General features: G+C 42.3%; 1 protein-coding gene across 1 annotated transcript in view; it reads left to right on the top strand.

Moving 5' to 3' along the window:
* The window catches only part of LOC122942241 (alpha-2-macroglobulin-like protein 1), a 236408-nt gene that overhangs the window by 149223 nt on the left and 70509 nt on the right, over positions 1 to 16676 (top strand). The window contains exons 21-23 of the mRNA XM_044299744.1: positions 2401 to 2522; positions 2633 to 2684; positions 4203 to 4292. Coding sequence (XP_044155679.1) covers positions 2401 to 2522; positions 2633 to 2684; positions 4203 to 4292 — 264 coding nt within the window. The remainder of the gene's footprint in view (positions 1 to 2400; positions 2523 to 2632; positions 2685 to 4202; positions 4293 to 16676) is intronic.

Below are 16676 nucleotides of genomic sequence, written 5' to 3'. Positions count from 1 at the left end.
TCTGCAGGGAATTGTTCACAATAAAGCGGTCATCGGTGTGGGATGTGACCAAATTACTTCCACTTCTATGACTCTTCCAGTCTCTCTCTATCTCTCTTGCAACCTACTGATGACACTCTGTGACACTCGAAGCTCAGTGGCCACTTCCAGCTGAGAACATTGTGCTTGAAGGCTCGCAATAGCGAGGTACTGTTGATCAATTATTAGGTGTCGCCCTGGTCTCATGATGTCAAAATGTGAACAGCATGATGAGGAGGACTGTATAAATACCAATTATAATTGAACCAGGAAATTTATTGGGCGATTCATGGATCAAAAAACTGTTGTGGATTGTACTGTTAAGCTCCTTGTTAGAGAACAGCAAAAAGTCCTAAAACATTGACCAGTTGGACATGTGCATTCAAAAGTTTAGAGAAGGTCACATTAAGTTCACCTGTAAAGGTTAAAGGTCATTTTATGTTTATCCTAAAATTTCACCACAAGTCAAATATCCCTAACATTTTTTGAGTAGTGTATGATGGTGCTATGTCATTGTACTCTATTTGCTACCATGCGGGTGCATTCGCATGTGATGTTTTTGTGCAGCTTCATAGGAATATCTGAAGAAAAGTCAGGGGTGGGCCATAAAGGGTTGGAGTTATTTGGGAAATATTTTATTTCTCCTCTAATTATTTTTTACTCCACATGTTGTTTTGGCTTTAAAAACTTCATTAAAAATGTCCCTATTCGCTCACAGTGGCCCACATTTACTAACTGCTCCTCAAATGTGATGTAAGGTGCAGCATTCCAGGGCAAAATGTTGCATCAAGTTTTAGACACATTTATAAAGAAAAAATAGACTAATCCACCGCTCCTCTCTATGATGGTTTGGTGAAAAAAGGTTGTGGCCCTAAATACAACCTTTTTGCACCTTTGGCGCAGCATTCTGTCAGAAAGTAAGCTAACCAATAGGTGACAAAAGTGTCTAGTCATGCACCATATAAAGCCTGTGCCACTTTGATAAATTTGGCACATTGTAGACTGCCTAACTAAAGATGGCCATAAATCTTCAATAGCTTCTTGCCAAAATTTTGTCCAGCTGACTGCTATCTCTCCAGATTCCCCCATACACTTACATGATCAGATTGGCCGGTGTTGATGTTTTCAGTGGGGAAGGAGAAGAAAGCTACTGCCAGAAACTTTTGAAATCTTTCGGGAGAGCAAAACTATTGGACTTTGAAATCTTCCCTATCATTCTCTGACATCACTTATCGGGGGCTTCCCTTACTCAGTATATTGTTTGCCGATTCTACCGAAAACAGGGGTTAGGCCAACAATACTCTAATGTGTATGGGGGTCTTTAGTTTATGCTGTTTTCCTTGTAGGCAGGATTAGTACGTAATACAGTAGTGGCCGTGATTGCTAAAACGGCTGAACTTGCTGAGCTACAGATGTAGCAGGGTTAGCAGTCCAGCTCAAATTTCTTAACTCATCGCGTTATCTTGAGACAAAAGCCATTGAAAAGCAATTGAAGGCGTTTGCTTAGATTAGATAACACAACTCAGAAATCTCAGAAAACAGGAGTGTTAACTCTACTCCATCCGTACATTGGTTCTGTAATCCCAGAGACCTTGGCATCTAAATGGGATGCAGCAACCAGTTGTGGTTCCACCAGGCGCAATTAAGTGGAGGGACCTCCGTTTCTCAAGATAGGTGCAGGCCCCTGAAGGTGGGACCAAGGGGCGGACTGGCCATAGACCCTACAGGGAAATTACATGGTGGGCTGATGCCCCAGGGGGCCACCTAAGCCCTCTTCTCTGCCCCTGGCTGGGTACATAATTAACCCTGTGAGTATCAGGTACTCACGCTACCGGACAGTGACTGCACATGTCCTCAATTCAACTTCTGTGCCCCACTTACTTTCTCAGGCCCCTGCTCCATATCCTAGTCAGAGGCAACTGGAGGAGGACAGAAAATAGCAGCTATTGATGACCCCCACAGAAAGCTTTTGGGGAAGTATATTGTGCACTGTGTTTGGTTCTGCTGGGATGGTTCTTTGCGTTATGGTATTGCTGACCCTGACAAATTGTCTTGACCCGCCTTCTGTCAATTTGGACCCACCTACAACATGGGACCATTTTAGTTTTTTTTTTCTAGGGCCACTTTACGTTCCCAGTCTGCCCCTGTTGCGACCTGCATCTATTAGACATGTATGGTATATCCTGTGGATACCACATAAATGTCTAAAATGGGCATACCCCTTCAAGGTTTGTAGATAATCACAATCCTTCACCTGGTGGACATACGCTTTTCACATATAGCTGACGTCCGGTCTGTTGGGTGTTCCCGAGGCTCCAAGATCAACCCTGCAAGATTTCTAGATAAATGTGAGGTTTTATCATGAATCCTATATCCTTCTAGGACTGCTGCCCCTCACTGTGAGAGCGGAGGCAGTGGCCGGCAAAGATTTCTGTAACAGGAAGAAACCATATGTGCCGCCTAGTGGAAACCTTGACATACTGCAAAGACAACTTCTAGTCAAAGTAAGTTCCACGGCATGAAACCACTGGATGGGTGTATCACATGGTGGGAATGATTTCTTATTGTTATGTGTACAGTATTTTCTTATTCTATGTCTTTTTTTTTCTTCTAGCCAAGAGGCTTCAAGAAAGAGGTTACAGAAAATATATACTTATGTCTGAATGGTAACATTTGCATTATTTATGGGGCATTTTGGTATGAAGGGGTCATTGTGTAGATTTCACATTTAAAGGGGTTATGCCACAATTGCTGTAAATAATTAAATTCAGGTGTCATATAATAAATGACTCTCCCTATCACAGCTCGAGGGGGAGGGGTGTCTTTTCTGCTGCAACTCTCTCCCTGTCAAAGTGCAGGGGGTGCATCCTTTCTGCTGCAGCTCTCTCCCTGGCACAGCTCAGAGGGTGTTTCCTTTCCGTTGCAGCTCTATCCATGTAACCGAGACAAATATAATTTGTGATGGCTCACCTAGTTGCTGTGTATGGAGTGGGTGCCCCAACCGATATAGACACACCAAGTCTATAAAGCAGAAAATTGATATAAATTATATAATGGTTGTGCACACCTCATTTGGAAGGATTCATCCAACACACTCGTGCATAAGGTTCCTATAGTAATAAGTAATTTTGATTTTATTGTACACGTAAGTAAACAATATGTAAGGTAGATATACAGTGTATAAAAATGGCTGTCCAGAGAATATCATTATATTCAACAGTAGGGACCAAGCAGCAAAGGGGTCCCTGTGATGGATATCTCGGCTATTCTTCGCAACTTGATTGTTTGGTCAACAAAGTTAGGATATGAACATTAATCCACCTATAATGCAATTCATCAGCAATTAATTCATAATAAAGTCCCAATAGACAAGTGCAGGAGTAAACATATAGGTGAACTTTATGTTTACTCCTGCACTTGTCTATTGGAACTTTATTATGAATTAATTGCTGATGAATTGCATTATAGGTGGATTAATGTTCATATCCTAACTTTGTTGACCAAACAATCAAGTTGCCACACGAAGATATCCATCACAGGGACCCCTTTGCAGCTTGGTCCCTACTGTTGAATATTTCTGATATTCTCTGGACAACCATTTTTATACACTGTATATCTACCTTACATATTGTTTACTTACGTGTACAATAAAATCAAAATTACTTGTTACTATAGAAACCTTATGCACGAGTGTGTTGGATGAATCCTTCCTAATGAGGTGTGCACAACCATTATATAATTTATATCCATGTAACTATCACAGCTTCTATCAGAAGATGTGGGAGGTGGCAGATGAAAGATGGAAATGAGCATGTGCGACCACCTCAGGGAGGTGGTGAGAGGAATAAGGAAAAAAAGAAAACAGCAGGTGGCGCTACACAGATACATTTTACTGAATAACTCAGTGGCTGTACTCAATTTTCCATTACAAGCAATTTCAAAAGTGTTCAGATCCAGTTGCGGGTTTGAAAATTGAATTTTTTTTAGGGACAACAACTTGAATTATACTATACTATATAATCTTATTTTTTTTAATCAGGAGTAGGATTTATGATATGCATTAATAAATCCTATTTCTGATTAAAAAAATAAGATTATATAGTATAGTATAATTCAAGTTGTTGTCCCTAAAAAAAATTCAATTTTCAAACCCGCAATATATATGTATCTTGCTCTCTTTTTAGGTTCTAATGACCACATAGAAAAATCATTCTCACTTATTCTGCCGGATACGTGGGTGAAGAACTCAGAGAGCGCATATGTTTCCATCATGGGTAAGATTAAAGGGGTATTCCAGTTACCATAACTTATGTTTTAGACTAATTCATCATCAATAATTACCTAATATAATGTAAATTTCACATATTGACCGCTCAGTAGTTATAAAAGTAGTTTTCTTCTTCTGCTATCCACTGTGTGTCCTCATAAATTACCATGGCATCGACCTGTAGTTCTGAGCCTTTGTTAGGTCGAGCATGCTCAGTGTATTGCTATCAATTCTCCAGTGTGCAGGTGATTACTGAGTAGAGGGGGTGTAACCGGACTGTATATCAGGCAGCCAATCAATAAATATCAACACTCATGAACGAGCACAAACTCACAGCAGGAAAGCTAGGGATTGTGGGGATTGTAGTCTTTGAAGTTTGGTGAGGGAAGATCAGTTGCCATGATACTGTGTGTTCTGTCTTCATACACGTTCACACAGCGTGCAGTCTGACATTCAGCATAAACCATCCCTGTCTTCCAAATAAGAGGACTGTTCTTTGTAGTCTAACTTGTTTATTGGTAAAACAAGAGTATTTGAGTGGTAAAACTACAAGAATACAAATAACATGTATAAGAAGAAAAAAGAATAGGATAGCATGTACTATAACAGTTGCATAACACTGAAGCAGATGGTAAAATGGCTGCCTATACATAAGACTACATGTCTAACTAACAGTAGTAACAGCTCTCTGAGTAACAGTTATAACTAGCTGAAAAGCTCTGCAACACACAACTACCCTGAAGCAGAGGTAGATCTTTCACCATATATGATTTTACCAGGATGGTGGAGTTTAAGAAGGAGATATGCAGGAGGACAGCTCTGTACTATGTCTTGGAGACTTCTCTTTCTCATGATGCTTTGCACTCCACAATGTTTTGCACCACCCACAAAGCAACAGTTTTAGCAACAAGAAAAACAAGGCGCTGTACAATTTAACACCGCTAGATGGTGCTATAACCATGTTAACCCATAGAGGACCCGCACAGTACATGTATGGCGCAACCAGAGGTGACTTAACCCCTTAAGGACCAGGCTTATTTTCACCTTAAGGACCAGGCCATTTTTTGCAAATCTGACCAGTGTCACTTTAAGTGCTGATAACTTTAAATCACTTTGACTTATCCAGGCCATTCTGAGATTGTTTTTTCGTCACATATTGTACTTCATGACACTGGTAAAATAAAGTCAAAAAAATTAATTTTTTTGCATAATAAAATACCTAATTTACCAAAAATTTGGAAAACTTAGCAAATTTCAAAGTTTCAGTTTCTCTACTTCTGTAATACATAGTAATACCCCCAAAAATTGTGATGACTTAACATTCCCCATATGTCTACTTCATGTTTGAATTATTTTGGGAATGATATTTTATTTTTTGGGGATACAAGGCTTAGAAGTTTAGAAGCAAATCTTGAAATTTTTCAGAAATTTACAAAAACCCAATTTCTAGGGACCACTACAGCTCTGAAGTCACTTTGCGAGGCTTACATAATAGAAACCGCCCAAAAATGACCCCATTCTATAAACTACACCCCTCAAGGTATTCAAAACTGATTTTACAAACTCTGTTAACCCTTTGGGTGTTGCACAAGAGTTATTGGCAAATGGGGATGAAATTTGAGAATTTCATTTTTTTGCCTAATTTTCCATTTTAACCCATTTTTTCCAATAACAAAGCAAGGGTTAACAGCCAAACAAGACTGTATCTTTATTGCCCTGACTCTGCTGTTTACAGAAACACCCCATATGTGGCCATAAACTACTGTACGGCCACACAGTGGGGCGTAGAGTGAAAGGTGCGCCGTATGGTTTTTGGAAGCCAGATTTTGCTGGACAGTTTTTTTGACACCATGTCCCATTTGAAGCCCCCTGATGCACCCCTAGAGTAGAAACTCCATAAAAGTGACCCCATCTAAGAAACTACACCCCTCAAGGTATTCAAAACTGATTTTACAAACTTTGTTAACCCTTTAGGTGTTGCACAAGATTTAATGGAAAATAGAGATACAATTTCAAAATGTCACTTTTTTGGCAGATTTTCCATTTTAATATTTTTTTTCCAGTTACAAAGCAAGGGTTAACAGCCAAACAAAACTCATTATTTATGGCCCTGATTCTATAGTTTACAGAAACACCCCATATGTGGTCGTAAACTGCTGTACGGGCACACGGCATGGCGCAGAAGGAAAGGAATGCCATATGGTTTTTGGAAGGCAGATTTTGCTGGACTGGTTTTTTGACACCATGTCCCATTTGAAGCCCCCCTGACGCACCCCTAGAGTAGAAACTCCAAAAAAGTGACCCTATTTTAGAAAGTACGGAATAGGGTGGCAGTATTGTTGGTACTAGTTCAGGGTACATATGATTTTTGGTTGCTCTATATCACACTTTTTGTGCGGCAAGGTAACAAGAAATAGCTTTTTTGGCACGTTTTTTTTTTGTTATTTACAACATTCATCTGACAGGTTAGATCACGTGGTAATTTTATAGAGCAGGTTGTCACGGACGCGGCGATACCTAATATGTATACAATTTTTTTTATTTATGCAAGTTTTATACAATAACTTCATTTTTAAAACCAAAAAATTGTTTAGTGTCTCCATAGTCTAAGAGCCATAGTTTTTTCAGTTTTTGGGCGATTATCTTGAGTAGGGTCTAATTTTTTGCGGGATGAGATGACGGTTTGATTGGCACTATTTTGGGGTGCATATGACTTTTTGATCGCTTGCTATTACACTTTTTGTGACGTAAGATGGCAAAAAATAGCTTTTTTTACACAGTTTTATTATTATTTTTTTTACGGTGGTCACCTGAGGGGTTAGGTCATGTGATATTTATATAGAGCCGGTCGATACGGACGCGGCAATACCTAATATGTATACTTTATTTATGTATGTTTTACACAATGATTTTATTTTTGAAACAAAAAAAATGATGTTTTAGTGTTTCCATAGTCTAAGAGCCATAGTTTTTTCAGTTTTTGGGCGATTATCTTGAGTAGGGTCTCATTTTTTGCGGGATGAGATGACGGTTTGATTGCTACTATTTTGGCGTACATGCAACTTTTTTGATCACTTTTATTACCTTTTTTGGGAAGTAAGGTGGGCAAAATTTCAATTTTCTCATAGTTTTTTTATTTTTTTTTATGGCATTCACTGTGCGGGGAAAATAACATGACCGTTTTATAGATCAGGTCGTTACGGACGCGGCGATACCTAATATGTGTAGTGTATTTTATTTTTTTAATTTTTATTCAGTGATAAATGTTTTTTTTACTTATTTTTTAAATTTTTGGACCCAGACCCACTTGGTTCTTGAAGATCCAGTGGGTCTGATGTCTGTAAAATACAGTACAGAACCTATATAGGTTTCTGTACTGTATTTTACTTACACTGAACAGATCTATGATTTCAGCACAGATCTGTTCAGCACCATGGACAGCAGGACGCCTGAGCAGGCGTCCTGTTGCCATGGGAACCTTCCCCGTCTGCCACAACTTCGCAGACGGGGAAGGGTGAGGACGGGGCTTCGGGGGGCTGTCTGGGGGCTCTCTCCCTCTCCCATCGGGGGGCTGCAAAGGCACAGCAGCCCCCCGATCGGAGAGGGAGGGAGCTCCCTCTTACTGTTAACCTTTTCCATACAGCGGTCCGTACGGACTGCTGTATGGAAAGGGTTAAACGGCTGACATCGCATCAACGATGTCAGCCGTTTATACCAGGGTGCCAGCAATGTGCTGGCACCCTGGTATACCCACTGTACACCAACGATTATGCAATGGGAGGCGGGGGATCGCGATCCCGCCTGCCGCACCGCCCGCCTCCCGCAACGCCCCCACCGCCTGCGACACCCGCCGCCATCAAATCGTGCAGGGGTGCAGGGGGGGGTGTACAATATTGATTTTAGGCACTCTGAAGTTTCTGATCCCCGCAAAAAGAAACTGCAAAAAGCGCAGCAAACCGCAGGTCTGAATTGACCTGCGGTTTGCTGCGATCGCCGACACGGGGGGGTCACATGACCCCCCTGGCGTTTTAACAGGATGCCGGCTGAATGATTTCAGCCGGCATCCTGTTCAAATTAACCCCTGGGACGCCGGAATGCCGATTTTAAAGTTAGGACGTACCGGTACGTCCTTGGTCCTTAAGGACTCGGGAAATAGGGCGTACTGGTACGTCCTATGTCCCTAAGGGGTTAAGGACCAGCGCTGGGCTCTGGTTGAAAAACGCAGGGGGGACCGGAGCACGATGGCTGCTCTTATTGAGAGGCAGCCATGTCGGGTAAGGGCTGCATCGGCCATTTCAGCCCCCCTGCAGCTCCGTGCGCTGCGATTGGCCGATCAGTGAAGACCGGCACATCGCAGTGCCGGAAGCACATCTAAGCTGTGGGGCGGGGAGGGTCAGGGGGAGGTGACCGGTGCTGAACAAGTTAGCACCTGTCCCCTCCGAGGTTAGGCAGGGGACACCTGCCAGCACTGTGATTGGCTGGAACAACGCTCCAGCCAATGGCAGCGCTAAAGCTGCACAGGAAAGGTAAGAACCTCCCTGCATGCAGCCTTTCTAGCTGGTGACTGCATGCTGAGAGGTTCTGTGCTTCCCCCCTCCCCCATCTGTCCTTTTTCCCCCATAAAAAAAAAGAAGTAACAGTTAGAATCATATATATATATATATATATATATATATGTTAATTTTTAGCTAGTGTTAAATTTATATTAAATAAAATTTTTATACTGCAGTGTCTGCACGAACGCACCAAACATCCGCTTGCGTGCGTTCTGCAGCCCCGAGCACCAATAAGTAAAATTTTTTATTTTTACTGGTCATTAATTGTTTTGGTGTAAAAAAGTACTTTTAGTGTTAGATAGAAATCAATTTTAGCTAGGTAGTGTAGATTTTTGCACGCACATAACGCACATAATATCTGTGTGAGTGCGTGCGTCCTGCACCTGCTGAGCGCTGATCAGAAACATACATTTTTCTGATTGGTCTGCTCAGTTTACTGTGCACATATTTTTTCTTCATGTAGTTAGTTTTATCTATATATATAAATCTCCATATATAGTGTTAATGTAGGTTTGTGCGTGCAGCAATTATATATTTTTTTCCTACTCTATATTTTACATTTATAACAAGCCGCTTCACATGTGAAAACACTACATACACACCCCACACTAAATAAAGTTTTACACATTTCACACAAAACACCCCAATAAAATAAATATGGCCCGTCCGTCCCATCGAGTTTACTCAGCTGAAGAGGCATACATGTATCTTGCCTCTGATACTGAGTCGGCCAGTGAGGGAGAGGAGGATGCCACTTTCCTCTACTCCTCTCCCCCCTCATAATCATCCGCTGATGAGGGACCCTCTAGAAGGCGCCCCAGGGTAGCAGCGGAGGCAGCCCCCCAGAGTGACCCCATATGGACCCCACACCCTGACGATTATCAGCCCCAAATTCCGGATTTTGAGGGCAAGTCTGTCTGAAATACAGATAGACAGTGCGGGCTTCACAGAACAAGATTTTTGCAAAATTTTGTAAATTTAATGGTGGCCGAAACCAATTTGTACGCCCAACAATTTATAGCTCAGAACCCTACCTCGCCATACGCTAGACCCCTAGGTTGGACCCCAGTAAGTGCAGCAGAGATAATGACATTTTGGGGACTCGTGCTGCATATGGGCGAAGTAAAGAAGCCAAACATCAGACAATATTGGACTTCGGACATTTTCTACCAGACTCCAATTTACAATCAGACCATGACCTGGAAGAGTTTTGAGTCAATTCGGAAAGTCCTATACTACAATGGCAATACACAGTGCCCACCCCAAAACGACCCAACATTTGACTGTCTGTTCAAGGTTAGGCCTGTCCTTGACCACTTTAACACAAAGTTTGCTGAGGTGTACACCCCTGATAAAAATGTATGTGTAGATGAGTCCCTGTTACTTTGCAAAGGGCGGGTTAGATTCCGCCAGTACCTGCCTAGCAAACGGGCAAGGTATGGCATAAAAATTTACAAACTTTGTGAGAGTAGCTCCAGGTACACCCACAAGTTCCGCGTTTATGAAGGGAAAAATCCCCCAGAGTGCCCCCCCATCCTAGGAGTTAGTGGAAAGATTGTTTAGGACTTGCTGCACCCACTGCTGGATAGGGGTTACCACCTCTATGTGGATAACTATTATACCAGCATATTCAGGTCCCTAACTGCCAGAAGTACTGTGGCTTGCAGCACAGTGCACAAAAATCAGAGAGGCCTCCCTAGATCCCTGGTAGGGCAACCACTGAGAATGGGTGAAAGTAGGGCTCTCCTCCATGAGAATATGCTGGTGGTTAAGTACAAACCGGATTCCAAAAAAGTTGGGACACTATACAAATCGTGAATAAAAACTGAATGCAATGATGTGGAGGTGCCAACTTCTAATATTTTATTCAGAATAGAACATAAATCACAGAACAAAAGTTTAAACTGAGAAAATGTACCATTTTAAGGGAAAAATATGTTGAATCAGAATTTCATGGTGTCAACAAATCCCCAAAAAGTTGGGACAAGGCCATTTTCACCACTGTGTGGCATCTCCCCTTCTTCTTACAACAGTCAACAGACGTCTGGGGACCGAGGAGACCAGTTTCTCAGGTTTAGAGATAGGAATGCTCTCTCATTCTTGTCTAATACAGGCCTCTAACTGTTCAATCGTCTTGGGACTTCTTTGTTGCACCTTCCTCTTTATGATGCGCCAAATGTTCTCTATAGGTGTAAGATCTGGACTGCAGACTGGCCATTTCAGTACCCGGATCCTTCTCCTACGCAGCCATGATGTTGTGATTGATGCAGAATGTGGTCTGGCATTATCTTGTTGAAAAATGCAGGGTCTTCCCTGAAAGAGATGACGTCTGGATGGGAGCAGATGTTGTTCTAGAACCTGAATATATTTTTCTGCATTGATGGTGCCTTTCCAGACATGCAAGCTGCCCATGCCACACGCACTCATGCAACCCCATACCATCAGAGATGCAGGCTTCTGAACTGAGCGTTGATAACAACTTGGGTTGTCCTTGTCCTCTTTGGTCCGGATGACAAGGCATCCCAGATTTCCAAAAAGAACTTTGAATCGTGACTCGTCTGACCACAGAACAGTCTTCCATTTTGCCACACTCCATTTTAAATGATCCCTGGCCCAGTGAAAACGCCTGAGCTTGTGGATCTTGCTTAGAAATGGCTTCTTCTTTGCACTGTAGAGTTTCAGCTGGCAGCGGCGGATGGCACGGTGGATTGTGGTCACTGACAATGGTTTCTGGAAGTATTCCTGAGCCCATTCTGTGATTTCCTTTACAGTAGCATTCCTGTTTGTGGTGCAGTGTCGTTTAAGGGCCCGGAGATCACGGGCATCCAGTATGGTTTTACGGCCTTGACCCTTACGCACAGAGATTGTTCCAGATTCTCTGAATCTTCGGATGATGTTATGCACAGTTGATGATGATAGATGCAAAGTCTTTGCAATTTTTCGCTGGGTAACACCTTTCTGATATTGCTCCACTATCTTTCTGCGCAACATTGTGGGAATTGGTGATCCTCTACCCATCTTGGCTTCTGAGAGACACTGCCGCTCTGAGAAGCTCTTTTTACACCCAATCATGTTGCCAATTGACCTAATTAGTGTTAATTGGTCTTCCAGCTCTTCGTTATGCTCAAATTTACTTTTCCCAGCCTCTTATTGCTACTTGTCCCAACTTTTTGGGGATTTGTTGACACCGTGAAAATTTGAATCAACGTATTTTTCCTTTCAAATTATACATTTACTCGGATTAAACGTTTGATCTGTCATCTACGTTCTAGTACAAATAAAATATTGACATTTGCCATCTCCACATCATTGCATTCAGTTTTTATTCACAATTTGTTTAGTGTCCCAACTTTTTTGGAATCCGGTTTGTACAAGGACAAGAGGGAATTCCTTTTAATGACCACCGTTCACATAAATACCAGGTCCCCTGCTCATGTGCGAGGTACCACTACCACTGTCAACCAAACTAGTTTGCATCCTGGACTACAATAAGCACATGGGAGAGGTGGATCTTTCAGATCAAGTTCTGAAGCCCAACAGTGCCACATGAAAAATAAAAGTGTGGTACACAAAGCTGGCCGTACACATTGTAAAGATGGCAATCTACAATGCGTACATACTATTTCAATCCTCAGGCCACACAGGAACTTTCCTCCAGTTCCAAGAGCTGGTTATCAAGGCCCTAATTTTTCAAAGCCAGGCTGGGGAGGGTCCCAGTACTTCAGGAAGTCATTGTGCCCGTGTTGTACCAGGGCAACATTTTCCAGGTCAAGTCCTCCAGACAGCAAGGAAGGGACGGATCCAAAAAAAGATACAGGGTGTGTTTCAAAACTGTGGCTCGGATGCAGACCCAAACAACGGCTGTGTGCATGAGGCCTAAGTCCGCATAGCTTCCATATCCACTTTTCACCAACCACTACATATTCACTTCTGTGAAACAACTGTTAGGTCAAAAGTGCCCTTTTCACCCCTTAAAATGTTCGATCGGGGGTCCACTTTCCAAAATGGGGTCACTTCTTGGGGTTTTTAATTTCTGGGGACCTCAGTTATTTTTAAAATGCGACATGGCAGCTAAAATTCATGTCTGTTTATTCAGGCCTGCAAAAACCATATTTTTGCAGTTTGCCTCTAGAGCCCTGCTATGCGCACATACAGCAGGTTACAAGCACATATGGGGTGTTTCCTGAATATGGAGAAAATGGGGAACACATACTGGGGTGCATTTTCTCCTTTAACCCCTTGCGAAAGTGAAAAATTGGGGTCTGCTAGTAATTTTTCATTTTTACAAATGTGTGCTTTGAAATCCTTTCTTTAGTATTTCTGCCTTCTGTGAGACACCTGTTTGCTGAAGAGTTCCTTTTCCACCAGGGGCGTAGCTAAAGGCTCTTGGGCCTTTGTGAAAGAGCTCAACTTGGGCCCCCCTTTCCCTCAGTGCTTTGTGGCCAGGGTTACAGAAGCACATTGCCTTTGTGCTGCCTGAGTCAAAAATTTAAATGGCACCCCCCCATGCCAAATTCTTGACCTAACCCGTTCCCTCCAGCCAGAGGTGTAACTTGACCAGCATGCACTATTTATAATACCAGTCAGTGTCTTCTTATGTGGCACAAGGGTCTTTGGGCCCCCTCAGGCTCCTGGGCCCGGTAGCGACTGCTACCTCTGCACCCCCTATAGCTACGCCCCTGCTTTCCACCACTTAAAGTGTTCGTACGTGGGTGCTGTTTCCGAAATAGAGTCACTTGTTGGGGACCTCAGAAATTTATTTAATGTAACATGCCAGCTAAAATCCATGTCTGTTTATTCAGGTCTGAAAAAAACATATTTAGCTGTTTGACTCTAGAGCCCTGCCATGTGCCCATACATTATTTTTCATTTTCACAGCCAAGCGTTTCCTAATTCTGTGAAAGGACTGATGGGTCAAAGTGCTCACCACACACCTTGTAATATTCCTTGAGGGGTGTAGTTTTCGGAATGGGGTCACTTTTCGGGGGGTTTCCACTCTATGGCCACCTCAGGGTGTGTTCAATTGCAAGATGGCGTCTGTCAATTATTCCGGTGAAATCTGCCTTCCGGAAACCATTTGGTGCTCTTTCCCTTCTGACCCTTTGGTACGCCCATATAGAGGTATACAAGCACATATGGGGTATTGCTATAATCAGAAGAAAATGGGCAATAAATTAGGGGGTGCATTTTCTCCAGTTCCCCCTTATGAAAGTGAAAAATTTGAGCCTAAAATCATTATTCTGGAAAAAGAAAATCAATTTTCACAGCCAATACCACGAATCACCTTTTGAGGTCAAAGTTTTCACTACACATCTTGAAATATTGAGGGGTTTAGTTTTTCAGAATGGGTTCACTTTTTGGGGGTTTTTCACTCTGTGGCCACCTCAGGGTGTGTTCTATTGCAAGATGGCGCCTGTCAATTATTCCAATGAAATCTACCTTCCAGAAGCCATTTGGTGCTATTTTCCTTCTGACCCCTGTGGTATGCCCATATAGCAGTATACAAGCACATATGGGGTATTGCTGTTATCAGGAGAAAATGGGCAAGAAATTAGGGGGTACATTTTCTCCAGTTCCCCCTTGTGAAAGGGAAAACTTTCGTCCTAAAGTCCTTTTTTACAGCCAATTCCACGAACCACATTTGAGGTCAAAGTTCTCATTACACATCTTGAAATATTTTAGTTTTCAGAATGGGGTCACTTTTGGGGTGTTTCCACCTCAGGTTGTCTTCATATGCGGCACAGCTCCCAAAAGCCAATCCTGCAAAATCTGTCCTCCAAAAGCCCTATGGCGCTACTTCCCTTTTGAACCCTGCCATGCACCCATACATTACTTTTTGGTATATTCGGGGAGAAATGGGGAACAAAATGGGGGGTGCATTTTGTCCTGTTACCCCTTGTGAAAGTGAAAAATGTGGGTGTAAAGCAACTTTTTCTTGTAATTTTTCATTTTCACAGCCAACTGTTTCTTAATTCTGTGAAACGCCTGATGGGTCAAAGTGTTTACCACACACCTTGAAATATTCCTTGAGGGGTGTAGTTTTTTGGAATGGGGTCACTTTTTGGGGATTTCCACTGTAGGGCCACCTCAGGGTGTCTTCATATGCAAAATAGCTCCCAATTACCGTTCCAGCTAAATCCGCTCTCCAAAAGCCCTATGGTGCTCCTTCCACTCTGAAGCCTGCCGTGTGCCCATACATCATTTATTGAGCACATATGGGGTGTTTCTGTAAACTCCAGTATCAGGGTAATAGATTTTGAATTTTGTTTGTCTGTTAACCCTTGATGTGTTGCAGAAAAAATAGATTAAAATTTAAAATCTACAAATTTTTTTTTATTTTTATTTCATTCCCTTTTTCATTTAATTCTCGTGGGGCACCTAAAGGGTTAACAAAGTTTTTAAAATCAATTTTGAATAGCTTGAGGGGTGTAGTTTCTAAAATGGGGTGATTTATGGGTGGTTTCTAATATTTAAGCCCCAGAAAGTGACTTCATAACTGAACTGGTCCTGAAAAAATTGAGGTTTGGAAATGTTCTTTAAAATGTTAAGATTTGCTTCTAAACTTCTAAGCCTTCTAACGTCCCAAGAAAATAAAATGCAATTTTCAAAATGATCCAAACATCGGGAATGTAAGATAATAACTATTTTTGGAGGTAGTACTAGCCTATTATAAAAGTAGAGAGATTGAAATTTTAAAATTTGCTACTTTTTCCAAATTCTTGGTAAATTATTTAACTCAATTTTACCACTGTCATGAAGTACAATATGTTACAAGAAAACAATCTCAGAATGGCCTGGATAAGTAAAAGCGTTTCATAGTTATTACCACATAAAGTGACACATGTCAGATTTGCGAAAAATGGCCAGGTCCTTAAGGTGAAAAATGGCAGGGTCCTGAAGGGGTTAATCATTACAGAAATGCCAAAACGAATGCAGACGAGATCTGTAATCATTCTGAATAGTGTTGGGTCAGCATGCTCGGCCGAACACCATTTTCACTCGAGCATTGGCCGAGCACCGTGTGTGCTCGAGTGCGATGATAGAGTCTCCTCCCCGCACGTTTTTTTGCTGCTACACAGCTAATAAACGTGTGGGGTAGTACTGCCACTCACTGTAATGACATAGCCATGTTGATTACTGGCATTACAGTGATTGACTGTCCGGAACGCGCAATCAGGTGCTCAGTCTTAGTCAGGGAGAGCTGCAGAAGAAGAGACAGATAGTGTAGGGACAGGAATTGTTTAGTGTTGAAAGGTGTTAGAGACCCAAAAGTCCTTTTAAGGACTATTGTTGTGTCTGGCTGCAATATATTTTATTAGCGCAACCTGCGCTAAATTGCGTGCAAATGTTTGGCCGCTTCTGACAGTGACACAACCTCTGCTACATCTGTTGTGTTACATTAGCGCATCCTAAATATCTGTGACATTCAGCGCAATTGTTTGGCCGCTGCTGACAGCGACATTACCTGCGCTACATCTCCTGTATAACGTTTGCGCATCCTAGATATCTGTGACATTCAGTTTAATTTATTTGCGCATACACCTACAAAACATGCACTACTGTACGTGTGACATACTTCCAAGCATAAATACTATTTAATATGCTCAAGGCGAGCAGTAAGGGACGGGGAAGTGGCCGTGCTGCTGATGGTGCACGCAGAGGCCGTGGCCCTTTGCGCGGTGAAACTGTGCCTGCTGCCAGAGCACAAGAAACACACTCATCCACGATACCTAGTTCATGTACCAGTTTGCAGGGCGGCGCAAAACACCACTCTCGAAGTCACACCAGTGCGACCAGGTGCTCGGTTGGATTGCAGCAGATATTGCTTCCACTCA

Source organism: Bufo gargarizans, chromosome 6 (genome assembly GCF_014858855.1).
Source record: "Bufo gargarizans isolate SCDJY-AF-19 chromosome 6, ASM1485885v1, whole genome shotgun sequence".
NCBI classification, from domain to species: Eukaryota; Metazoa; Chordata; class Amphibia; order Anura; family Bufonidae; genus Bufo; species Bufo gargarizans.
The sequence above is the reverse complement of the archived record's forward strand: the minus strand, read 5'-3'. Positions and strand labels throughout refer to the sequence as shown.